This window comes from Dunckerocampus dactyliophorus, chromosome 8, assembly GCF_027744805.1.
Source record: "Dunckerocampus dactyliophorus isolate RoL2022-P2 chromosome 8, RoL_Ddac_1.1, whole genome shotgun sequence".
NCBI lineage: Eukaryota > Metazoa > Chordata > Actinopteri > Syngnathiformes > Syngnathidae > Dunckerocampus > Dunckerocampus dactyliophorus.
In genome coordinates this window covers 27,927,969-27,948,614 of record NC_072826.1, presented here as the reverse complement: position 1 = coordinate 27,948,614, position 20,646 = coordinate 27,927,969, and the positions used below count along the sequence as shown (strand labels likewise).

Here is a 20,646-nt window from a genome sequence, read left to right as displayed (position 1 = left end):
CATTCATGCAACTGCGAGCCATCATCAAAAAATGTAAAAGTGTCATTTCCTGCTGCACAATGAACAGTTACCTTTAGGTGGTGACAAAGAGGAGCGTAGGGGTGAGATGCTGTGATGGCGTGACATGGGGCCAGGCGATGCAGAGCTCCCTCCCGGGCTCCGCCCCCTGACCCCTCTCACTCCAATACCTAGCGTCCTGGTCAGTGTCGACTGGAGGCCGCTCAGACGAAACTCCAGATCCCTCTTGCAGGCCTCGGCCCGCGCAAGCTCGGCCTCCGTGGCTGCCAGGCGGCCCTGCGCCTCACTCAGCTGCAGGCTGTACACGCCAGCCGAGTCCTGGGCGGCCTGAGTGCGCAGGGCCAAGTTCTTGGCTTCGTCCTGCAGCTTCTTCTCGCAGCCTCGTGCCTCCTGAAGCTGAGCCGTCAGTTCTCTCTCGCAGAGCCGCCAGCCGGACTCGGACTCAGTCAGGCGCTTCTGAACGAGGCAGAGCTACAACGAAAGAAGGAAGAAATAAATGTACAGTCGTCCCTCATTTCTCGTGGTTAACTGGGTCCAGACCCAACCGTGATAAGTGAATGTCCGTGAAGTAAGAGTCAATATTAATAAATTGAATATATTCATAGCTATGGCATAGAAAACCTGTTTACAATCTTCTAAATGCATTTTTTAACATTATTAGAGCCCTCAATACATGACATAACACCCTTATGGTCACCTTTACATTTGTATTACCCAATATATTAGACATAATCAGAGAAAATAAGACATTAGACATAAATAAGGTAACATAGTGTAGACTCACACGTTAGCAGTTCTTGTTGTTTTTTTTCTGGACAGCATCCAATACAATACATCAATATATTGTAATGGCAGGTTAAATGGCTTTACACTCGCATTACCCAATATAGTAGACAAAACAGGAGTAAATAAGCCATTTAAGATAATAAAACTCAGAGTATATGTGTTCTCTAGGGAGCACATATACGGAACAATTACTGACACCTAGTGGCCAATGTAGAATACTACATTCACAATTAGACTGCTTCTTCTGCCTTCTGTTTGTATTTTAGATAGTTCACTGAGACATTTTTATGCTTGAAAATGCATAATTTAGGCCAAGAATACTACAATTTGTTTAAATTTGCATTTTCTTTCCGAATAATAATATTCAACCACAAATTAAATTAATTAATGTTTGAAAAAATGCGGTAGAGTGATGTAGGGACGACTACCAGCATTTTTCGTACCTGGCACACATTTTGACCCTTAAATACGATTGTACGCGTTGTTGCGCTCCAGGTATGCATTTTGTGGTGTTCAGTTTGTGTCAGGTTCAAGATTTAGGCCTGAATTGCGTAGTGCACTTGAAAGCATAATCACCGGAACACAACACCAGTCAAAATTTCTTCAAATGTCTCCCGCATCCTCACCTCTCTTTTGAGTGTGTCTCGCGCTGTCTCAGCTTCGGTGAACTTCTGCTTGAAGGTAAAAAGCTCCTTCCCTCGCTCCTCCTCTCTCTGCTCCTCCAGGGACAAGCGAGTCTGCAGCTCTGCGACCTCCCTCCCTTTCTGCTCCTTCTCTCCATCCAGAACCTTCAACTGGAAACATCACGAATCGTTCATATTTGGTTTTTGTTCCGGTCAAATTACAAAAAAAGAAAAGTTGTCTCACCTGTCTCCGCAGCTCCTGGAGCTCTCGTCGTGCCTCCAGTCGTGATCTTTCTACCTCCCTCAGGCAGCTGCGCAGCTCTGCCACCTCCTTCTGGGCGGAGGAGAAATTCTCCTGCAGCACAGTCAGCCTCTGGTCCTTCTCCTCGCACTGTCGCTTCACACTGACCGACACACACATCCCAAGTGAGGACATCCTGAACCTGCACCTTCATTACCGTCACCAGACCGCTCACCTGATTCTCTCAGTCTCCGCCCCTCGAAGACTCTCCCTGAGTTGGGAGTTGGACAGGCTGAGGGCGTCTCTCTCCTTGGAGACGTCACTCAGGCTGCGGCGCAGTTCCGTCCCTTCCCTCCGGTAGTTTTCCGCCTCGTCCTGAGCTTGGTTGAGACGGCGCTCGGCCTCCAGGATGTCTCGCCTGAGCTGATCTCGGCTCTCCGCGCTGACGGCAAGAGAAGCTCTGCACTTGTCCAGCTGAAGAGACAGCACAAACAACTGATATATTAAACAGATGCTCCCTTTGTTACCATTCTTTAGTACATTTGGTAGAAATGTGTGCATATTGATGTACCTCTTTTACGGCACTGTCAGCACGTGACTCAAAGTCGCTAAGACTCTCTCGCAGACTCTGAAGCTCCCTTTCACGAAGAGAGGAAGCATCCTCAAGCTGAGAGCGAAGCTCCTGCAGCTCGCTGGTGAGAGCTCCAACTCTGGCCTGCAAGAAGTGAACAGAATTTTGTAGACGAAAACCGGAAAGTACAAAAAAACGGGGCAATTTTTCCCATAGGAAATCTTGTAAATGCAATTCATCCCGTCCAGACACCTAAAAATATTAAAATAAAAACATTTTATAGATAATATTTATAGTTTTTTTGCACATTTAGAAAACAATGAAACATAATTATAAATGACGACTGGATGAAACTTATTGTTGATGCGAAGATTGAATGCAAAGATGGCGAGATTGAATGCAATAGTTTTTCTCACTTTCTTTAACAAATTGCTGGCACTCGCAACTTTCTTTGGTCCCGTGGCGAGTTATTTAGCAGTCGCACTCAATTAAATTTAAAATACGCTCGGACAATGAGTCAACAATGCGTAGGGTGCTTTCTTTGGTTTTGGTCCCCTGCATTTTTTTACTGTCCAAAAACAATGTAGTAGTTCTGAAGTAAAGGAGATGTCTTAGCCATAAATGAGCCGCACCGCTGCATAAGCCGCAGAGTTCAAAGTTTAAGAAAAAAGCAACGGCTTATACACCAGAAATTACAGTATTATTGTTATTATTATTGTGCCTGTTTTGAGATCATTTAAACCTGCAATAAAAGCCTGTTGTTCCGGCCATCAAGTCTGGTGCTTGTCTCACCGACACCTAGTGACCAATATAGAATATTACATTCACAAGTTGAATGGTGGTCTTAATGGCTTATACTGTATTTGTATTTTACTTCATTTAACCACTTTTTATGCTTGAAAATGCTTAATTTGGGCAAAAATAAATACAATTTGCTTAAATATGCAAATTTATTTTTTTTACTAATAATAGGCTGTAGTCAACCACGAAACAGCACTTATTAATTAATTTATTAATTTTTGAAAAGCTGCGATAGATTGAGGGAGCGATGTTTGAAGCGTGATGTAGCGAGGGACGACTGTACTGCCATCTTGTGAAGTCGACTGAAAAAAAAAGAACATCAGGTGGTTGTGTCTTTTGTTTGACCTCCTCCTGCTCTTTGCAAAGAGCCGCCGCTCTGGTTTTGCGCTCAACCTCGAGGGCTGCAGCTGACAGCTCAGCCTGCAGATTGGACACTCTGTCGCACAGCACCGCTTTCTCCGCCTCCTTCAGGGACAGAGCCTGGAAACATGAAAACGTAGCAGAAAACATGCAAAAGGACAGAAAAATAATGGATACCAAATTCCCGCAGACACACTCCAACATCTTGCTGGGAATATCGTGTCTCTAACCTGTTGCTTCTCCGTTTCGGCCTGCAGCAGACTCTGATCTCGGTCATGCTGCAGCGTCCTCAGTTCACTCTGTAGGTCTTCCCTCTCTCTCTGTGCTTTGTGCAGCTCATCCTCGACCTCCTGCCTCAGTTTCCGCAGAGCACCGCCATGGGATGCTGTGAGACTCTGCCGCAGGTCCTCCTGTGGGCGAATCCGGTGGAAAACCCCAAATGTAAGATCAATTGGCACAGGCAGGGGAAATTTTGCACAGTGTGGCATCATTTTAAGGCTTGCCAATAGAATAAAATAGACAACGCGGAAGAAGTATTGTTACCACCTCACCTTTTCCGAGACAAGCTTCTCCAACTCCTCTTGATGTTCACAGACGGCCTTGCGCAAAGCCTGCTGGGCCTCCAACTGTGCTGCATTCAGGGTCTGAGTCAGAGCTTGTTTCTCCTTATCAGCCTGGGCCAACGCGCTCTCCACCTCAGCGCGAGCACGCCGCAGATCAGCTGAAAATCACATTCAAGGAAAGAAAAATGTTTGTCAGTTAGGTTAACTTTTACAGTATGACTTACCACTGTAAGGAAATAAGGTCCAAAAATCAGACAAGAAGAGCATCCATCCACTCATTTTCTATACCGCTTGTCCTCATTATGGTCCTTGGACTAGTCATCAGCCAATCACAGCACACATGTACTGTATACCAACAACCATTCACACCTATGGACAATTTAGAGCAGGGGTGCCCATTATGTCGATCCCGATCTACCGCTCGATGACAAAGGTAGCGTGGGTCAATCACATAAAATGTCATATGACATCAGTCCGCTGACATTAAGCTCCCCTCCTGATTTACTGGTGCTCCCAGTTAAGATTAAGTGGCAAACAGACGTCTTATGCTACACACACAGATCTAACTTTTATCTTTATTATTCCGATTACGAGTAAACTAACTCAAGATGCAAGATGCGTATATCTGTAACAAAAGTTATCCGTTTATTTGTAGCAGCTAGTTATGCAGAAGAAAAGGGAATTGTTTGATGGCTCTGCTTCGCGTCCTGAACTCCACTATAGAAATGTGTGTTTTCTACACTTCCACCTGTTAAACTATTATTTTCATGATTACATGGAAAATGTGCCCATTACTGAGACCTTTTTAATATGTTGCCTTGACTTGGGCTGCATTGTCTTTTGTGTCATCATTTTCATTTCTTGTATATCACTAATGTTTGACAGCAAATGCTAACTGGACTTAATCAATGAACTGTGTGTCTAATCAATGCTACATAGATATTTTGAGTGACAGACTACTAAGGTTATGTACACAACTATCGAGGAATTATGTGCAATTATCTTTATTTGCATCTGTGTAGGCTCTCAGTCGTACAGGAGTTGTCCAACGAGGGAAAGGAATGGGAGGAGAGGATTAGACCACCACTCCTCCCAGTCTTAGTGTAAGGAACCAATAGGAGGAGGGCATTGGCACACCAATTCCGCCCACTCATACTGTGTTTAAGGCCTAGGCTACCAGCACTTGTTAGTTCGCTGACGAAGCTCTTCGGATGAGGAGCGAAACGTCCGACACATTCTTCACAGAAGTACAGATGACGTCTCAAGAAGCCTTTCCCTCGTTAATTATCTTTATTGCCACTTTGAATTGAATTGTGACTTATTGAATGATATCAACTACTTTGATTACCTGCAAACTTTTAAACTTTGAATGTGAAACAGTAATTATCATTTAGTTTGTGACACTTAAATGTTTCAGATCATCAAACAAATGTAAATATTAGTCAGTGACAACACAACTGAACACACAATGCAGTTTTTAAATGAAACTTGTTATTATTATGGGAGAAAAGAAATCCAAAGCTACATGTCCCTGTGTGAAAAAGTGTTTGCCCCCTAAACCTAATAACTGGTTGGGCCCCCCTTAGCAGCAACAACTGCAATCAAGCATTTGTGATAAGTTGCAATGAGTTTCTTACAGCGCTGTGGAGGAATTTTGGCCCACTCATCTTTGCAGAATTGTTTTCATTTAGCCACATTGGAGGGTTTTTCAGCATGAAGCACCTTTTTAAGGTCATGCCACAGCATCTCAATAGGATTCAGGTCAGGACTTGGACTAGGCCACTCCAAAGTCTTCATTTTGTTTTTCTTCAGCCATTCAGAGGTGGACTTGCTGGTGTGTTTTAGATCATTGTCCTGTTGCAGAACCTAAGTTGCTTTCAGCTTGAGGTCACCAACAGATGGCCAGACTTTCTCCTTCAGGATTTTTTGGTAGACAGCAGAATTAATGGTTCCATTTATCACAGTCTTCCAGGTCCTGAAGCAGCAAAGCAGCCCCAGACCATCACACTACCACCACCATATTTTACTGTTGGTATAATGTTCTTTTTCTGAAATACGGCGTCACTTTTACGCCAGATGTAATGGGACACACCTTAGAAAAAGTTAAACTTTTGTCTCACCGAGTTTCTGGTTTTCTGGTGTTGTCATTGACTAATATTTAAATTAGTTTGATGATCTGAAACATTTAAGTGTGACAAACATGCAAAAGAATAGGAAATCAGGAACGGGGCAAACACTTTCTCACACCACTGTATCTGTATCTGTATTTATAAATATATTTTCTGTTTATAGAAGGAGGTAGATCTTTGAGACTTGGACATTTTAAAAGTAGCTCACTGACAAAGTGGGAGCATCCCTGATTTAGAGTCTCCAATTAATGTAATGTAACATGAATTTTTTGGGGATGTGGGAGCAGGTACCTGCAGGAAACCCACTCAAACACAGGAAGAACATGGAAACGCCACATGGAACGACCGGAGTTTATATTCTCAATATCCATTCCCGTTCCATCCTTCACCTGTTGCCGTGTCACAGCACACTCTCAGTTTTTGGTTGTCTGATTCCAGCTGCTCCCTGCGAGACTCCGCCTGAGCGAGTTGCTGCTGCACCTCAAACAGGCTGCTCTCCAGAGACTCGCGTTCAGACCTGCAGCAGTTAACCCAAACACATAAACAAAAAAATAAAAGACAGACAACAAGGGAAAATGATTTTACATGCCGCCTAAAGAAGCACCTGTAAGCAGCCAATTCCTCCGACAGCGTGCTGTTGTCTCTCTCGGATGCCGTCAGCTGGACGAGAAGTGATGCTTTGTCTCGGGCCAGTTCCGCCCGTCCGCGGCCGACCTCCTCCAAGGCCGCTTCGTTGCGTTGGCCCTCTCCTCTGGCGAGGCTTAACTCGGAACCCAGGGAGGCCACCTCAGCACACAGCTGCCAAGCAGATGAAAGATGACATCATCCTAATAAATATATAGCAGCGGTGTAGCGGTACATGCATTTTCAGTGCAGCAGTGAGGGACAGGGAGTGTAACTGTGTCGCAATATAGTCACGCATCTACTCGAGCTTTTGCGTTTGGGAACACTTGGCCCTTCCCAGTGAAATATGTAAACGGACAAAGAGAGAGATGAGGAACAGGGCTACAAGCTGGAACTATAATGCTGAAGAAAAAAAGAAGAAAGTTGAAAAAAAATGAACAGTAAAATGGGAACAAAAGAGCAAAGCCCGAAATTGATACTAATAAAAGCCGTTTTCATCTAGGCCTGTCATGATAACAAATTTTGCTGGACGATAACTGTCTCACAAATTATTGTCGATTATTGATATTATGGACATTTTTTGAGACCATTTCATTTCATTAATTATATGGCATAATAATGAGACTTTCTCAAGAGTATTTAACATTGTAATTGTAATGTCAAGAGCTTTTCAATAAATTCAACAAACAAAAAAGACAAAAAAATATTAATGAAAATAAAATGGACTCTCAGTCTCTTTGAGCAAAAATTGCGCTTAAATAAAAATAACAACCTATTAATAAAAAATAGACCCTGTCTCTGTCTCCACACACACACAGACGTGCGAGCACACACTCACAGTTATGTAGGGTATTGTTAAACTAATGTAGGGGTCATATTTGAGCTAGACCACATATCTGTGGTGGCGGAGTAAAATGCAATGTTTCTGATGTTTTTCCAACTTGTTTTCTTTCACTTGGTTACACAGTTCAAGAATTGATGTTTGTGACATGCGCATGTACATTCCCCCAGGCAATTCGTACTGTCTGTCAAAGACTTCTAACATTTCCCAAAATGTTGCCATTTCTTTGGCAATGTAGCGAGCGACACTGTCTGTGATCTGTCCATTTTGCAAGGTTTTACATTTACTTTGCCGAACAAATACCTCAGTAAGTGTTGACTGTCTGGACGAAGGCTCTGCTGCACCTCCACACTGGGTCTGTGGCAGTCGGCAATCGGCAGTCGCTTTTGCGCCTTCATTCATATTAGCATTTGCTTACTAACTTGCTGCTAGCTCTGTATATCCACTAGTGGATATACAGAGCTCCACCTCCACGTACTGGGACAAAGAGGGTGAATGGCTGACAGGAGGGTTCACTCTCTCCGTTCATTCCACTATAGAACCAATGTGCACAGACACATACAGAGTGAACCCTCTTGTCATCCAGCCTGTGTGGTAACGAGAGACGAGGGAAAACAAACACGCATGCATGCACATGTCAATTTATTGAGGCCGGAAAAATTACCAACTTCCTTTTTTTCTATCGTTCAATCAATCGATTTTGTGATTATCGTGACAGGCCTAAAAATATATCTACATGTGTTGCCTGACAAAACATCAAAGTGGTACTTGCATCCTTTTATTTTTCAGTATGTGGTCCTCATTGGAAAAGGTTTGGACACCCCTGGCCTAAGTGAACGCACTTACTTGGAAGTGTGTGAACTGAGACACAGCCTCATAAAGATGATCTTGCCAGAGCTGGTACCTGCGTGACTCGCCCTTGCAGCTGCAGCCTCTCTGTTCTGAGACCTTGCAGCTCCGCCTCTATCCCCACGCGGCTCAGCTCCGTGTCCTGCAGGGACTGGTGCAGCGTGATACGGGCAGAGTCCAGCTCCATCCGGTCCTGCTCCAAGCGCACCAGCTCATCCCTGATGGTCAGCTTCTCCTGCTCAGCCTCGCGTTTCTGAGCGTGCAGGAGGGCCTTCTCCTCCTCCAGCTTTCAAACAGTTGAATAGTGACGCTCCAGATGGGAAAGAAGAGATGCAAATACAGCATGATTTACCTGCAGGATGTAGCTGTTAAGGTCGACCTTGTCTTGGGACAGCGCCTCATTCATGCTACCCATTTTGGCTAAAGAGTCCCTGAGAGCGGCATCCTCAGACTGGAGTTTATTGACCAGTAGAGAGAGTTCTGCATTACTGCTCTCAGCCTGGAAGGGGTGGGGGCAAAGAATGACGGTCAAAATTAAGCTCAATAAACTTCATAGTAAGTTCATTTACTCATCTTCTTACCCGAGTGAGTGCTTCAGAAAGTTGGGTTTTCTCCCTCTCCAGCAGCTGCCTCTCAATCTCCCCCTGCTGGTGAGTCTCTCTCACTGCAGACAGCTCGCCACGCTGGGCTGAGGCTCGGCTCTCGCTCTGGTCCCACTGTTTCTGACTAATAGCATACATAACGCACAGTTTACTAAACAATCTTTGTCGGGTTTTCATGCATAGGACCTTCTTTACGTGTCATGCATGTCACAAGATGCCCTGTAAGCTGACACAGTCATGACAGGTCAAGAGGATCACTTAAAACTCCTGAATGGCTTCGTGTGAGCTTGTGTGTGTGTGTGTGTGTGTGTGTGTGTGTATCAGCTGGATGAAGACTTTGTGGATTAGTGTGTACACATGGCCCTCGCTTACTCACTGTCAATTAGCCTACTTACATCCTCTGAACTTCGGCCTTGGCCCGGTCCCTCTCCTGGATGGCGGCCTCCTTCTCCTCCCTCTGGTGGTCCTTCTCCCTCTGCGTGGACGTCAGAGCCAGCTGCAGCTTCTCACAGTCCATCCGAAGAGTCTGCTTTCCGCTCTGTGCTACCTGCACGCTCTTCTCCAGGCTCACTTTCTCACTGCGAGAGCAATGAGAATGTGGAGGGACACAGTGAAGAGTTATAGAAATGCGGGAACGGAACTGAATTTAATAACAATTTTAGTAAAATAAATGGAAATTAAATGAAATAAAATATTTTAAAAATGAAATATACATAATTTTAAATGAAATAAAATATTTTAAAAACAAATACATTATTAAATTAAATAAATGTTAATGAAATACATTTTAATTAATAATTGCTATGAAATAGAAAAAAATAGAATAGATAATGCTATATAATAGTAAAAAATAAATACATTTACATTAAATACATTTTGATACATTGAAATAAAATTTAAAAAATTACAAATAAAATAATGTAAATAAATGTACTTTAAATACATTTGAATAAAAAACAATGAAATACATTGAAAGTAAAGTAAAATTAAATTAATTTGCTGCAGGTGAATAGGAAATTTTGTACAAAAAATCCACAATAATACGTAAAACTCTCAATATTAACGAGAAACATGTGTGGTGACGCGGATAAGGATGTGTGGACCAACCAGTATAATTCAAACCGAATAAGGTAAGAAACAAAATATGTCAACCTGGCCAGCGTGTCTCTCTCCTGCCGCAGGCGATCCCTTTCTCGCTGCGTGGTCTCCCTGTCCCTCTGGGCGGCATCCCGCTCTCTCTGTAGTGTCTGATTGCATTGGTCCGCTTCCCTTTTGGCTGAATCGGCCTCAGCGAGCTGCTTTCGTAACTGCTGTATGGAGGACTGAGCAGACAGCAAACGCCCCCGAGCATCCTACCAGGTGAACAAGACACACGGCACAACATGTTAAAAGAGCCAATGAAATCCCATGCATCTTATCTGCATGCATACAGTATGTCCATAAACCCTAAGAAGCCGCTACATTAGGTACATCCAATACAATGTTGCCTTTGCAAAGATAATAATGCCCTTCAACACCATATTTTTAATAATAAGCATTCAAAACTGACTTGGTGAAAATGCAGATTTTTTTGATAGAGTTTTGCAGGGGATGGCATTAAATTGTGCCTAATGTGTACCTAATGTTGTGGCCAGTGAGTGTATGCCGCCACGTCACCTGCAGCTGGAGCGTCTTGTTTGTGACTGCCAAGCGTAGCGCTGACAGGGTTGCCTCCGGGAGAGCAGACAGTGAGGTGAGCCTCGAGGGGGAGGATGACCTCCGAGGAGCAGCGCTAGGGGACGAGCTGTGGATGAAGGCCAGCAGCGGAGCCATAGCGTTGTCCTGGTCTGCCTCCGACGACGACTCTGCATCTGACAGTACCGTCTTAAAAAAACATAAACAAGGGCCGATCAGCATGATTAGGCTTCATCATAATGGTGTGATCATATGTGTAGCACAGGGGTGTCCAATTGCAGCCCGGGGACCATTTTCTGCACACAGCTTGTTTTTTGATTGGCCTTTGGCTAATACGTTGATGTTTTGCTCTACAAAATCTATCAATGTGGACCCCCTGCATCCTTCAATTTATCTGTGAACGGCCCTAGCGTGGGTTCACCTGCGCTATGTCCCGCAGTGTGTCCAATAGCGTCTCAGTGTGAGCTCTCATCAGCTGCATGTCACTCCCGTCATTGCTGCTCTGCTCCTGAAGGCAAAAAACCCCAAAAAAACACAGGCATCACAAAACAGAGAGTGAGGAGGCAATCACACAATGCTGGAACTCTCGCCATATAATTATATTATACAGTCGAACCGCGCTACAGTACATCGTGGTTTCAACATCGCTTCCTCACTCTATAGCGTTTTTTCAAACATTAATTAATAAATTATCGCTGTTTCCTTGTTGACTACGGCCTATTATTAGTCAAAAAATATGCACATTTAAGCAAATTGTACATATTTTTTGCCCAAATGAATAGGGGTGTCACGAGACGAGACAATACACAAGATTGGGTCTACAAGAACGAGACAAGACCAGATTTTAACATTACTTTTAAGAAAAGCACAATGAAAATTTATTGAAATCAACTAATTTAATTTGTACAACATTACCCTGCATTGCTCCTCACAAGGCTCCATTTTTCTACACTCTGCATTCTACAGTACATTGGTCACTAGGTGTCAGCAACTGCTCGGTGAGACCACCACCACACTAGAACAACGGCTTTTATTGCAGGTTTAAATGATCTCACAACAAGCACAATAATAGCAACATAATAATAACACGGGTTACTGTTGCAGCCATAGCCCACAATAAGCTAAAACTCAACTCTATGTCACTTCCTGTCCGCCATCAATTCTGCTCCCCGACAAGGTAAAGAATTTTAAATGGCTTATTTTCTCTGATTATACTGTATCTCCTATATTGGTAATAGGAGTATAAAGGTGACTATATGGGTATTATTTCATGTCTAGATGGCTCTAATAATGTTTAAAAAAATATTTAGATGATCGTAAACAGGTTTTCTATGCCATAACTACAAAAATATTCCATTTATAAAGAAGGAATCCTACTGGATGGAAATTCACTGGTCGCGGTCGAGTCTGGAACCACTAAACCGTGATAAACGAGGGATTATTGTATATATAATTACATTAATCGTGATTGGCCTCTCACCTCCAGTCTCCTGGACAGGAGCACAAGTCCTCGCTCTTTCTCCTCAATTTTGTCCTTCAGCCTTTCTGCATCCCGCACTGAGTCAGACAGCCTGTTGTTGTGGGCGTAGAATAAAGTCATCAGTCATGTCATTTTATATGAATTGACAAGACATCCACTGTTGGGGGCGCTGCAGAGCAGGCCTCTGACCTGATGTTGAGCTCGCTTCTCTCGGTGTCAGTTCTGGACTGAAGGCTCATCATCTCGGCCACCCGTTCTCTAAGTTGCTGCTCCAGTTGGACCCGCAGAGCCTTCTCGCGCTCCAGGGCCAGCGCCGCTCCGCCCTCTCGATTGTGCATTGTCGCGCACAGAGATGTGCACGACACCTGAGCGGAGTGTGACGTTCGGGCCAGGTCGTTACGCATGTCTGACAAGTCTCTGTGGGAAGGGAGGACACGACACGATTCGACATGGACACGGAGGAGAGGCTGTCATTTACTCAACATGTGCTAATGAAATACCCATCCATCCACAGATGCATTCCATCAACACGTATCCGTCCGCCCATCCATCTATCCATGTATTCATCCATCAGGAAAAGAGTCCATCCATCCATCAACACATACAGTACATCCGAACATCTACCAACACATGTCCATCCATCCATCCATCAACAGATATGCCCGACCATCCATTAACACATGACCATCCACCCATCCATCCATCAGCAGATGCATCATTCATTCATCTATTAGCAGATGCAACCAACCAGCCATCTACCCATCCATCCATCAGCAGATGCATCATCAATCCATCCATCTAGCCATCCATTCTTCCATCAACACAGGTCTATCCCTCCATCTATCTATCAATCCATCCATCAGCAGACTTGTCAAGCCATGCATTAATCAAGGCATGTGCCCATTCATGCCTCCACGCATCCCTCCAGCAGCAGATGCATCCAACCACCAGCACATCCATCCATCTGTCAACATCGATGATCCATCAAGCTACCCGTTCAGTCATTTATTTACCAATCCACCCATCTAGCAATGATGAATCAATCAGCGCTTGTGTTGATCTAGCCATGCAACAGTACATCTATCCATCCTCCAGTGCATCTAAATTACCTTTCAGTGGCACTCTTCAGCTCACAGATGTGCCGACGGAAGCCGACCACTTGTCGCCACAGAGTGAGCAGGCGGCTGTGCTCACTGCTAAAGTAGCTATGGAAAGACTGAGAGGACAATCACAGATAAATCAATGGCTTATGTGTCGCTTATTTCCAAAGCCAAAACACACACCTCTTCCTCTCTCCTCCAGTCCGACTCCTTCTGCTCCAGCTCTTCTCGGGCTTTGGTCCAGTCAGCAGTGAGCCTGCGGATGTCCTGGCTGAGAGCCTCGTTGGCCAAACCGGCCTGCTCCAGCTGCTCCCTCAGCATGGCGTTCACCGCAGACAAACTGCTACTCCTGAAAACAGAACATAACAATACATGAGAGAAAATGTCTAAAGTGAGTTTCAAATCAACACCTACCTCTGTTGCTCTTCTTCTAGACGGATTAAAGCGTCCTCCAGGTTGCTGCTCGATTCGTCTTGATGGCGACCATTAGATGCTTCACTGGAATCCTGATTGTGAAACATGATTCTACTTGTACTTGTGCTCTCATCTGTACTGGCAACTTTTTGTTTGGGCTCACTGCTTACACTCAGCCTGGGTTTCTCAAACTCTGACGACTTCTGCTGCAGCATCTGCTCCAGATCTCCACACCGCTTCTTATACTGCAGCACCTACAGAAACACTCAGCTCTAAAGGCTGCATCACAAAAAAAATACAAAATAACAGTATACAAACCTTAGCCTGCAACTTCTGCACTAGCTGCGCCTGCCTCTGCTGGCCCTCCTGATAGGCAGTGAGCTTTCTCTTGTAGGCCGCCTGCTCCTCATCCAGCCGCCTGCGGAGATCCACGTTCTGCTGAGCCAGGCTGCGAGATTCTGGTGAATCACGGTCGCCGTCTCCCGAGTCGAACCGTAGGGCCTGCTCCAACTGTATATAGTGAGGAGGAAGTCATTGGACACTTCATTAGGTACACGTGCACAAACCAATAGCATCCAATAGGGACGTTATTGCAAAAATAATTGAGAGTAGACCTCCACTAAGGCAAATGCACCACAATGTACATCTCCACAGATAGCCAACTCCTGCATGTGCCTGAACTTTTTTTTATTATTATGATCCCTGTATTATTCACTAATAAATTTATGAATCTGCACAACATCCTGCGACAGGCCCTCTGAGCGTGTACTACTAGGCTAGCTCGTGTTCTTTCTTACCTCCATCCTCAACCTGTCCCTCTGCCAGAACATTGTCCCCACCTGCTTCGAGTCCACAATCATTATCCCTGTCCGCTCGAATGACTACAGGCTGGTGGCACTTGCTCCAATTATTATAAGGTGCTTCCAAAGAAATTTTAATGTGCCCTTGCCCAACTGGAAATACATCACTCTACCTGCACTTTTAGGACAACACCTCGTTGCGCACCAAACACATTTTGCTACATCCAAACTATGTCCTTTGACCAGACTGACAAAACATTACACCCCATTAAACATAAACAGCGTATTCCATACAGAAGTGTATACGCAAATGAGCTGTCGTCTGAATTGACTCGCAATGTAAACTTAAGTATTTCCAGGTTATTTCTCTTTTTTTTTGTCAATATTTGGAAAATAATGAAAGTGACACTGATTCAAAATCAGAAATATGGCGTAGTGTCTATGGTACGCGTTACGTTACGGTTTTCTACTGATCTATTTTTTTCTAATCAATACACTTTGATTGAGCTATTGTTTTACATCATGTTTACATCACGCACGTGTTTCATTTATTTGTATTTAAAAGCTCTTGATATTCTAATTATAATGTTAAATACTCTTGAGAAATTATAATTTTTTGCTTTTGATAAGGTGGACTCGCATTATTATGCCAGACAGTGGTGTGAGAAAGTGTTTGCCCCCTTCTGATTTCTATTTTTTTGCTTGTTTGTCATTCTTGAATGTTTCAAATCATCAAACAAGTTTAAATATTAGTCAATGGCAACACAACTGAACACAAAATTTAGTTATGCAGTTATAAAGGGATAAAAAATCCAACGCTACAGGGCCCTGTGTGAAAAAGTGATTGCCTCCTAAACCTAATAACTGGTTGGGCCACCCTTAGCAGCAACAACTGCAAGCAAGCGTTTGCCATAACTTGCAATGAGTCTTGCAATGAGGAATTTTGGCCCACTCATCTTTGCAGAATTGTTGTCATTCAGCCACATTGGAGGGTTTTCCAGCATGAAGCGCCTTTTTAAGGTCATGCCACAGCATCTCAATAGGATTCAGGTCAGGACTTGGACTAGGCCACTCCAAAGTCTTCATTTTGTTTGTCTTCAGCCATTCAGAGGTGGACTTGCTGGTATGTTTTGGATCATTGTCCTGCTGCACAACCCAAGTTGCTTTCAGCTTGAGGTCTCCAACATATGGCCGGACATTCTCCTTCAGCAGAATTCGTGGTTCCATTTATCACAGCAAATCTTCCAGGTCCTGAAGCAGCAAAACAGCCCCAGACCATCACACTACCACCACCATATTTTAATGTTGCTATGATGTTTTTTCTGAAATGCAGTGTTACTTTTACGCCAGATGTAATGGGACACACACCTTCCAAAAGGTTAAACTTTTGTCTTGTCGGACCACAGAGTATTTTCCCAAAGGTCTTGGGGATCATGAAAATGTTTCTGGCAAAATTGAGACGAGCCTTAATGTTCTTTTTGTTCAGCAGCGGTTTTCGTCTTGGAAATCTGCCATGCAGGCTGTTTTTGCCCAGTGTCCTTCTTATGGTGGATTCATGGACACTGACCTGAAATGAGGCAAGTGAGGCCTGCAGTTCTTTGGATGTTGTTGTGGGGTCTTTTGTGACCTCTTCGAGGTCTTGGAGTCGTCGCTGCGCTCTTGGGGTAATTTTGGTTGGTCGGTCACTCCTGGGAAGGTTCACCACTGTTCCATGTTTTCCCCATTTGTGTATAATGGCTCTCACTGTGGTTCGCTGAAGTTCCAACGCTTTAGAAATGGCTTTATAACCTTTTCCAGACAGATAGATCTCATCACTTTCTTTCTGGGGTGGAATCACTATTTCACACAGGGCCATGTGGGTTAGGATTTTTATTCTCCCTTAATAATAAAAAGTTTCATTTAAAAACTGCATTTTGAGTTCAGTTGTGTTGTCATTGACTAATATTTACATTTATTTGATGATGTGAAACATTTAAGTGTGACAAACACGCAAAAAAAAAAGAAATCGGGAAGGGGGAACTTTTTTTTCACACCACTATATATTATTATTATAGAAAAAATGGTCTCAAAATAATGTTGACAATAATATTGTTTATCGGCAGTAATTTGTAGGACAATTATCGTCCAGCAAAATTTGTTACCGTGACAGACCTATTGATTGACATTGCCAGATTTATCTAACAGTGTTTATTATTGTAGTTTACAGTTATGTCAAATTTTATGCCCATTTGTAATATTTTGGCCCTCTGGTGTAGCTAAATAAGGAGACCAAAATACCGCAAACTACAAGCAGAATTATAAACTTATTGTTGAACCAATACCTCTCTGACAGTGTCAACAAAAACATTATTATTTTTGATGTGAATGATTTGATTAGCATGTGCAGGCGTACTTAATGTCCCTCAAGACTTGGTATGTTTGGACGTATAGCTGGAATGCTCCCTTTGGCGATGTTTAACTCTACACTGTATGTAGTAGCTTTCCCACCAAGAGACCCTCATCTAAATGACTTGAAGCCCCTGTTTGGAGTCGCCCAGGGCAACAGACGCCATGGCAACATTCCACTTCAGTTCATTCCAGGCCCCATCACCTGGGAGACCAGTAAATCTCAGACAAAGAGCCAAAAAATACCAAATGCCTCATTTGGCTGAATGTTATTTTCACATGACGGACCATCTTGTGTCTTACCCTCTCGCTGATTGCACCGTACTTGATGGCCAGCTCATCCCGGTCCGCTCTGCTGTGGGCCAGCAGGTCTTCCAGCTTGACCAACTCTCCCTGCAGAACCCGGTTCTCCTCCTGGAGGGACATGAGCGAGGACATTGCCGCCGGAGCTGAAAGAGACGAGGACTCGGGCGTTAAACGAAAAGATATATACCATTATTCAACAATTTGAGCGCACTCACGGCTTTCCTTGAGGTTCTTTGTGACAATCTCCCGAACTCTTGCTGGTAGACACGTAGGGGGAGCATCCGGCGAGGGTCCCCGCACGGTCAGCTTCTTCTCCTCAGATAAAACACTCTCCTCCAGTCTCTGACGAACAGAACGGGACATTTTTTTGGGGACGTGACAATGTGCTGTGCAGCTCGGGGCAACACAGAGACACAAAAGTGATGATGACAGTGGAAAGCAAACAAAGTCAGTCACGCACACACTAGCAAGTAAGGTGGGGAAGCAGGTGGCGCTCACCTGTATCACAGACTCCAGTTTGTTGGAGTCGCTTTCCTGGTGTTCAGCGGCACTGGTTGTCGCAGACATATTTCAACCATCAAAAGCATTAAAAAAAAAAACACCTTCTGAAGCCGATATACTAATAAAGGAGCTACAGAGTATGCGTCCTTGCTCACCTCCTCCTCACAGAGATTGAGGGCAGCAGCAGGATTAGCAGGTTTAAAAAGAAAAGAAGCACAGCCCTCCTCCTTCTCAGCCGCCTCCCAGTTCCACCCCACTCCCACGCACGGGCCAGCCCACAGACCCACGAAACAAAAACACAAGACGCTGAACTTGCTGTCTTAAAACACAGTGATTCAAAAACATTAATTTATCATTTTAAACATTTATACTGCTAACATAAACTCCTGATTGAAATTTTAAGACCTGTTGAAAAATTGCAAGAATGTACGTTTTGCATTGTTGGATGTAGAGCTTCAAAATGCCAAAAGAAGAAATGTTTGAAGTAAGCAATTTATTGCAAACAAGCATTAAAGTGAAATAGGCTGTTCGTCAGCTGATCAAAAGTTTAAAAGGACAACCTTTAAAAGGCAAACTCTTGGCAAAAATGTGGATTGAATGTGATTTAGTGTCAGGTATTCACACTGTCATGATCTCTTGATGGCAAAAGCAAAAAAGCTTTCTCTCTTTGAACGCGGTGGGATTGTTGAGCTCATATGAATCTCCAAACATTCTGAGGGTTATGGAACAAAAAAGTCAAGTGGTAGACTCAAAAAAAATGAGCTGGAGGATCTCATTGGCTGTCCGTCAAGACACGGGACCATCCTCGGCCCAAATGAAGGTTGTTACTGGTGCCGAGTGCAGTCCAATAACCATCAGACGCCATCTGCCAGTGAAGGCTCTTAGGTCTTCAAAGGCCTCGCTTCCTTCTACGCCACAAAATTGCCCATTTGGAATTTGCAGGAGAGCACTAAACATGGGACATTGAAAGGTGGAAGGAAGTTTTATTCTCCCTTGACGGTCCTGATGGCTCCCAATGTTACTGGCATGACAAGGAGATCCCACCTGAGATGTTTTCCACACGGCACTACCCTTCAATGGAACAATGGCGCTTCGGGTTGTGCAGGGGCGGCAAATGGCAGCCGGCTATGTGGAGATGTTGCAGGGGGCATCCCTCATGACCAAAGGCCCTCGTCTGTGTGGTAATGACTGCCGTTTTCAACAGGACAACGCTGCACTTCACAAAGGACTTCTTCCAGAGGAATAAGCTCACTCTTTTGGATCATCCTGCGTGTTCCCCTGATCTAAATCCAGTGGAGAACATTTGGACATGGATGGCAAGGGAGGTTTACAAAAACGGACATCAGCTCCAAACAGTGGATGCCCTCCGTGAAGACATCTTCACCACCTGGAGCAACATTCCCACTAGCCTCCTGGGAACACTAGCATCAAGCATGCCCAAACCCATTTTTCACCTCATTAACAAGAATGGCACAGCTACTCATTACTCACTCCTTTTAAAAAAAAAACAAACAAAAAAAACATTTTATTTCTATTTTAGTGGGATTTATGGCTTTTTTTATTTTTTACTTTTGATCAGCCTATTTCACTCTAATGCTTGCAATAAATTGATTACTCAAAATGTTTTTTGCCTCACTCCTATTTCTTCTTTTTGCATTTTGAAGCTCTGCGTACATCACTCTACCTGCACTTTTAGGACAACACCTCGTTGCGCACCAAACACATTTTGCTACATCCAAACTATGTCCTTTGACCAGACTGACAAAACATTACACCCCATTAAACATAAACAGCGTATTCCATACAGAAGTGTATACGCAAATGAGCTGTCGTCTGAATTGACTCGCAATGTAAACTTAAGTATTTCCAGGTTATTTCTCTTTTTTTTTTGTCAATATTTGGAAAATAATGAAAGTGACACTGATTCAAAATCAGAAATATGGCGTAGTGTCTATGGTACGCGTTACGTTACGGTTTTCTACTGATCTATTTTTTTCTAATCAATACACTTTGATTGAGCTATTGTTTTACATCATGTTTACATCACGCACGTGTTTCATTTATTTGTATTTAAAAGCTCTTGATATTCTAATTATAATGTTAAATACTCTTGAGAAATTATAATTTTTTGCTTTTGATAAGGTGGACTCGCATTATTATTATTATTATCGATTATTATCGATTATAATCGATCTCAGAGCATTACCCATCTCAACAGACAAATTTGGTAAAAATAGGTCAAATCTCTTCATGCAAATTTCTTACGAACGAATCGGCTCTAAGAGCACTACAGCGTGTTTAACCTCAACCCTCCCACTGCTCAGTGTGGACACCGAGACACCGCCACACATCTTGACCAATGACATTCGCGTTTAACATAAAAAAGACGAGGAAAAAAATTATCGGCTCCTAAATTGCTCCCAACGACGCCAACCGGCTCCTGTGGTTCATTTCAAGCAGCCGGCTCTGAGAGCCGATTCATTCACTACTGCTGATTTCTACACACTTCCACTTTAAATACACATCACTCCTACAAATGCAGCATTTTCAATTCCTTCGTACCGAAAATGGGGAGCTACACTATGGGTTTAACTATACTACGTATTGACACTTATTCAATAATCAGTCCAACAAGTACAGCATCCACCCAGGCTAAAGTGATGACGAATTAAGAAACTTGACAGCTAACAAGTGAAACGTAAGCGCGGGCTATTCGTGCTCGCTAATGCGCATGTGCGTAAAGTACAGCCATCGTCGTTATTGTTACTCACCTCTGTGGATCGCTAACGTTTTAACGTCGTTCTACTGCGTTTCTTTGGGCAGCAAATCACACCCAGTTAGCATCGCGACACATTAGCCACTGCAGCATCGCCTTCTTCCGAATTTACCCCCACGCTTTTTCTTCCGGGGAGGGACTTCCAGCATGCACGAGCAAACGCGCACACACACACAAGGATACATGAAGTCATGGGACACAG

The 20,646-nt window shown here is 43.7% G+C and overlaps 1 protein-coding gene across 3 annotated transcripts in view; it reads right to left on the bottom strand.

The window, feature by feature from the left end:
• LOC129186046 (rootletin-like) overlaps positions 1 to 20,582 on the bottom strand; it is a 33,651-nt gene extending 13,069 nt beyond the window's left edge. Inside the window, exons 1-28 of one of the 3 annotated variants that reach the window (XM_054783865.1) lie at positions 20,440 to 20,527; positions 17,666 to 17,717; positions 17,383 to 17,509; positions 17,165 to 17,310; positions 13,995 to 14,186; positions 13,847 to 13,930; positions 13,677 to 13,768; positions 13,446 to 13,611; positions 13,272 to 13,378; positions 12,352 to 12,579; positions 12,163 to 12,253; positions 11,104 to 11,190; positions 10,665 to 10,871; positions 10,161 to 10,360; positions 9,404 to 9,586; positions 8,988 to 9,132; positions 8,759 to 8,905; positions 8,462 to 8,692; positions 6,697 to 6,890; positions 6,482 to 6,609; positions 3,952 to 4,121; positions 3,631 to 3,810; positions 3,386 to 3,520; positions 2,240 to 2,383; positions 1,904 to 2,142; positions 1,672 to 1,831; positions 1,431 to 1,598; positions 72 to 489 (exon numbers count right to left, since the gene is read on the bottom strand). In XM_054783865.1, the coding sequence (XP_054639840.1) occupies positions 72 to 489; positions 1,431 to 1,598; positions 1,672 to 1,831; positions 1,904 to 2,142; positions 2,240 to 2,383; positions 3,386 to 3,520; positions 3,631 to 3,810; positions 3,952 to 4,121; positions 6,482 to 6,609; positions 6,697 to 6,890; positions 8,462 to 8,692; positions 8,759 to 8,905; positions 8,988 to 9,132; positions 9,404 to 9,586; positions 10,161 to 10,360; positions 10,665 to 10,871; positions 11,104 to 11,190; positions 12,163 to 12,253; positions 12,352 to 12,579; positions 13,272 to 13,378; positions 13,446 to 13,611; positions 13,677 to 13,768; positions 13,847 to 13,930; positions 13,995 to 14,186; positions 17,165 to 17,299 (4,231 nt within the window). In that variant the 5' untranslated portion in view covers positions 17,300 to 17,310; positions 17,383 to 17,509; positions 17,666 to 17,717; positions 20,440 to 20,527. The other 2 variants (XM_054783864.1, XM_054783863.1) reach the window with 2 other exon arrangements.
• Between the last annotated feature and the right edge of the window lie 64 nt (positions 20,583 to 20,646).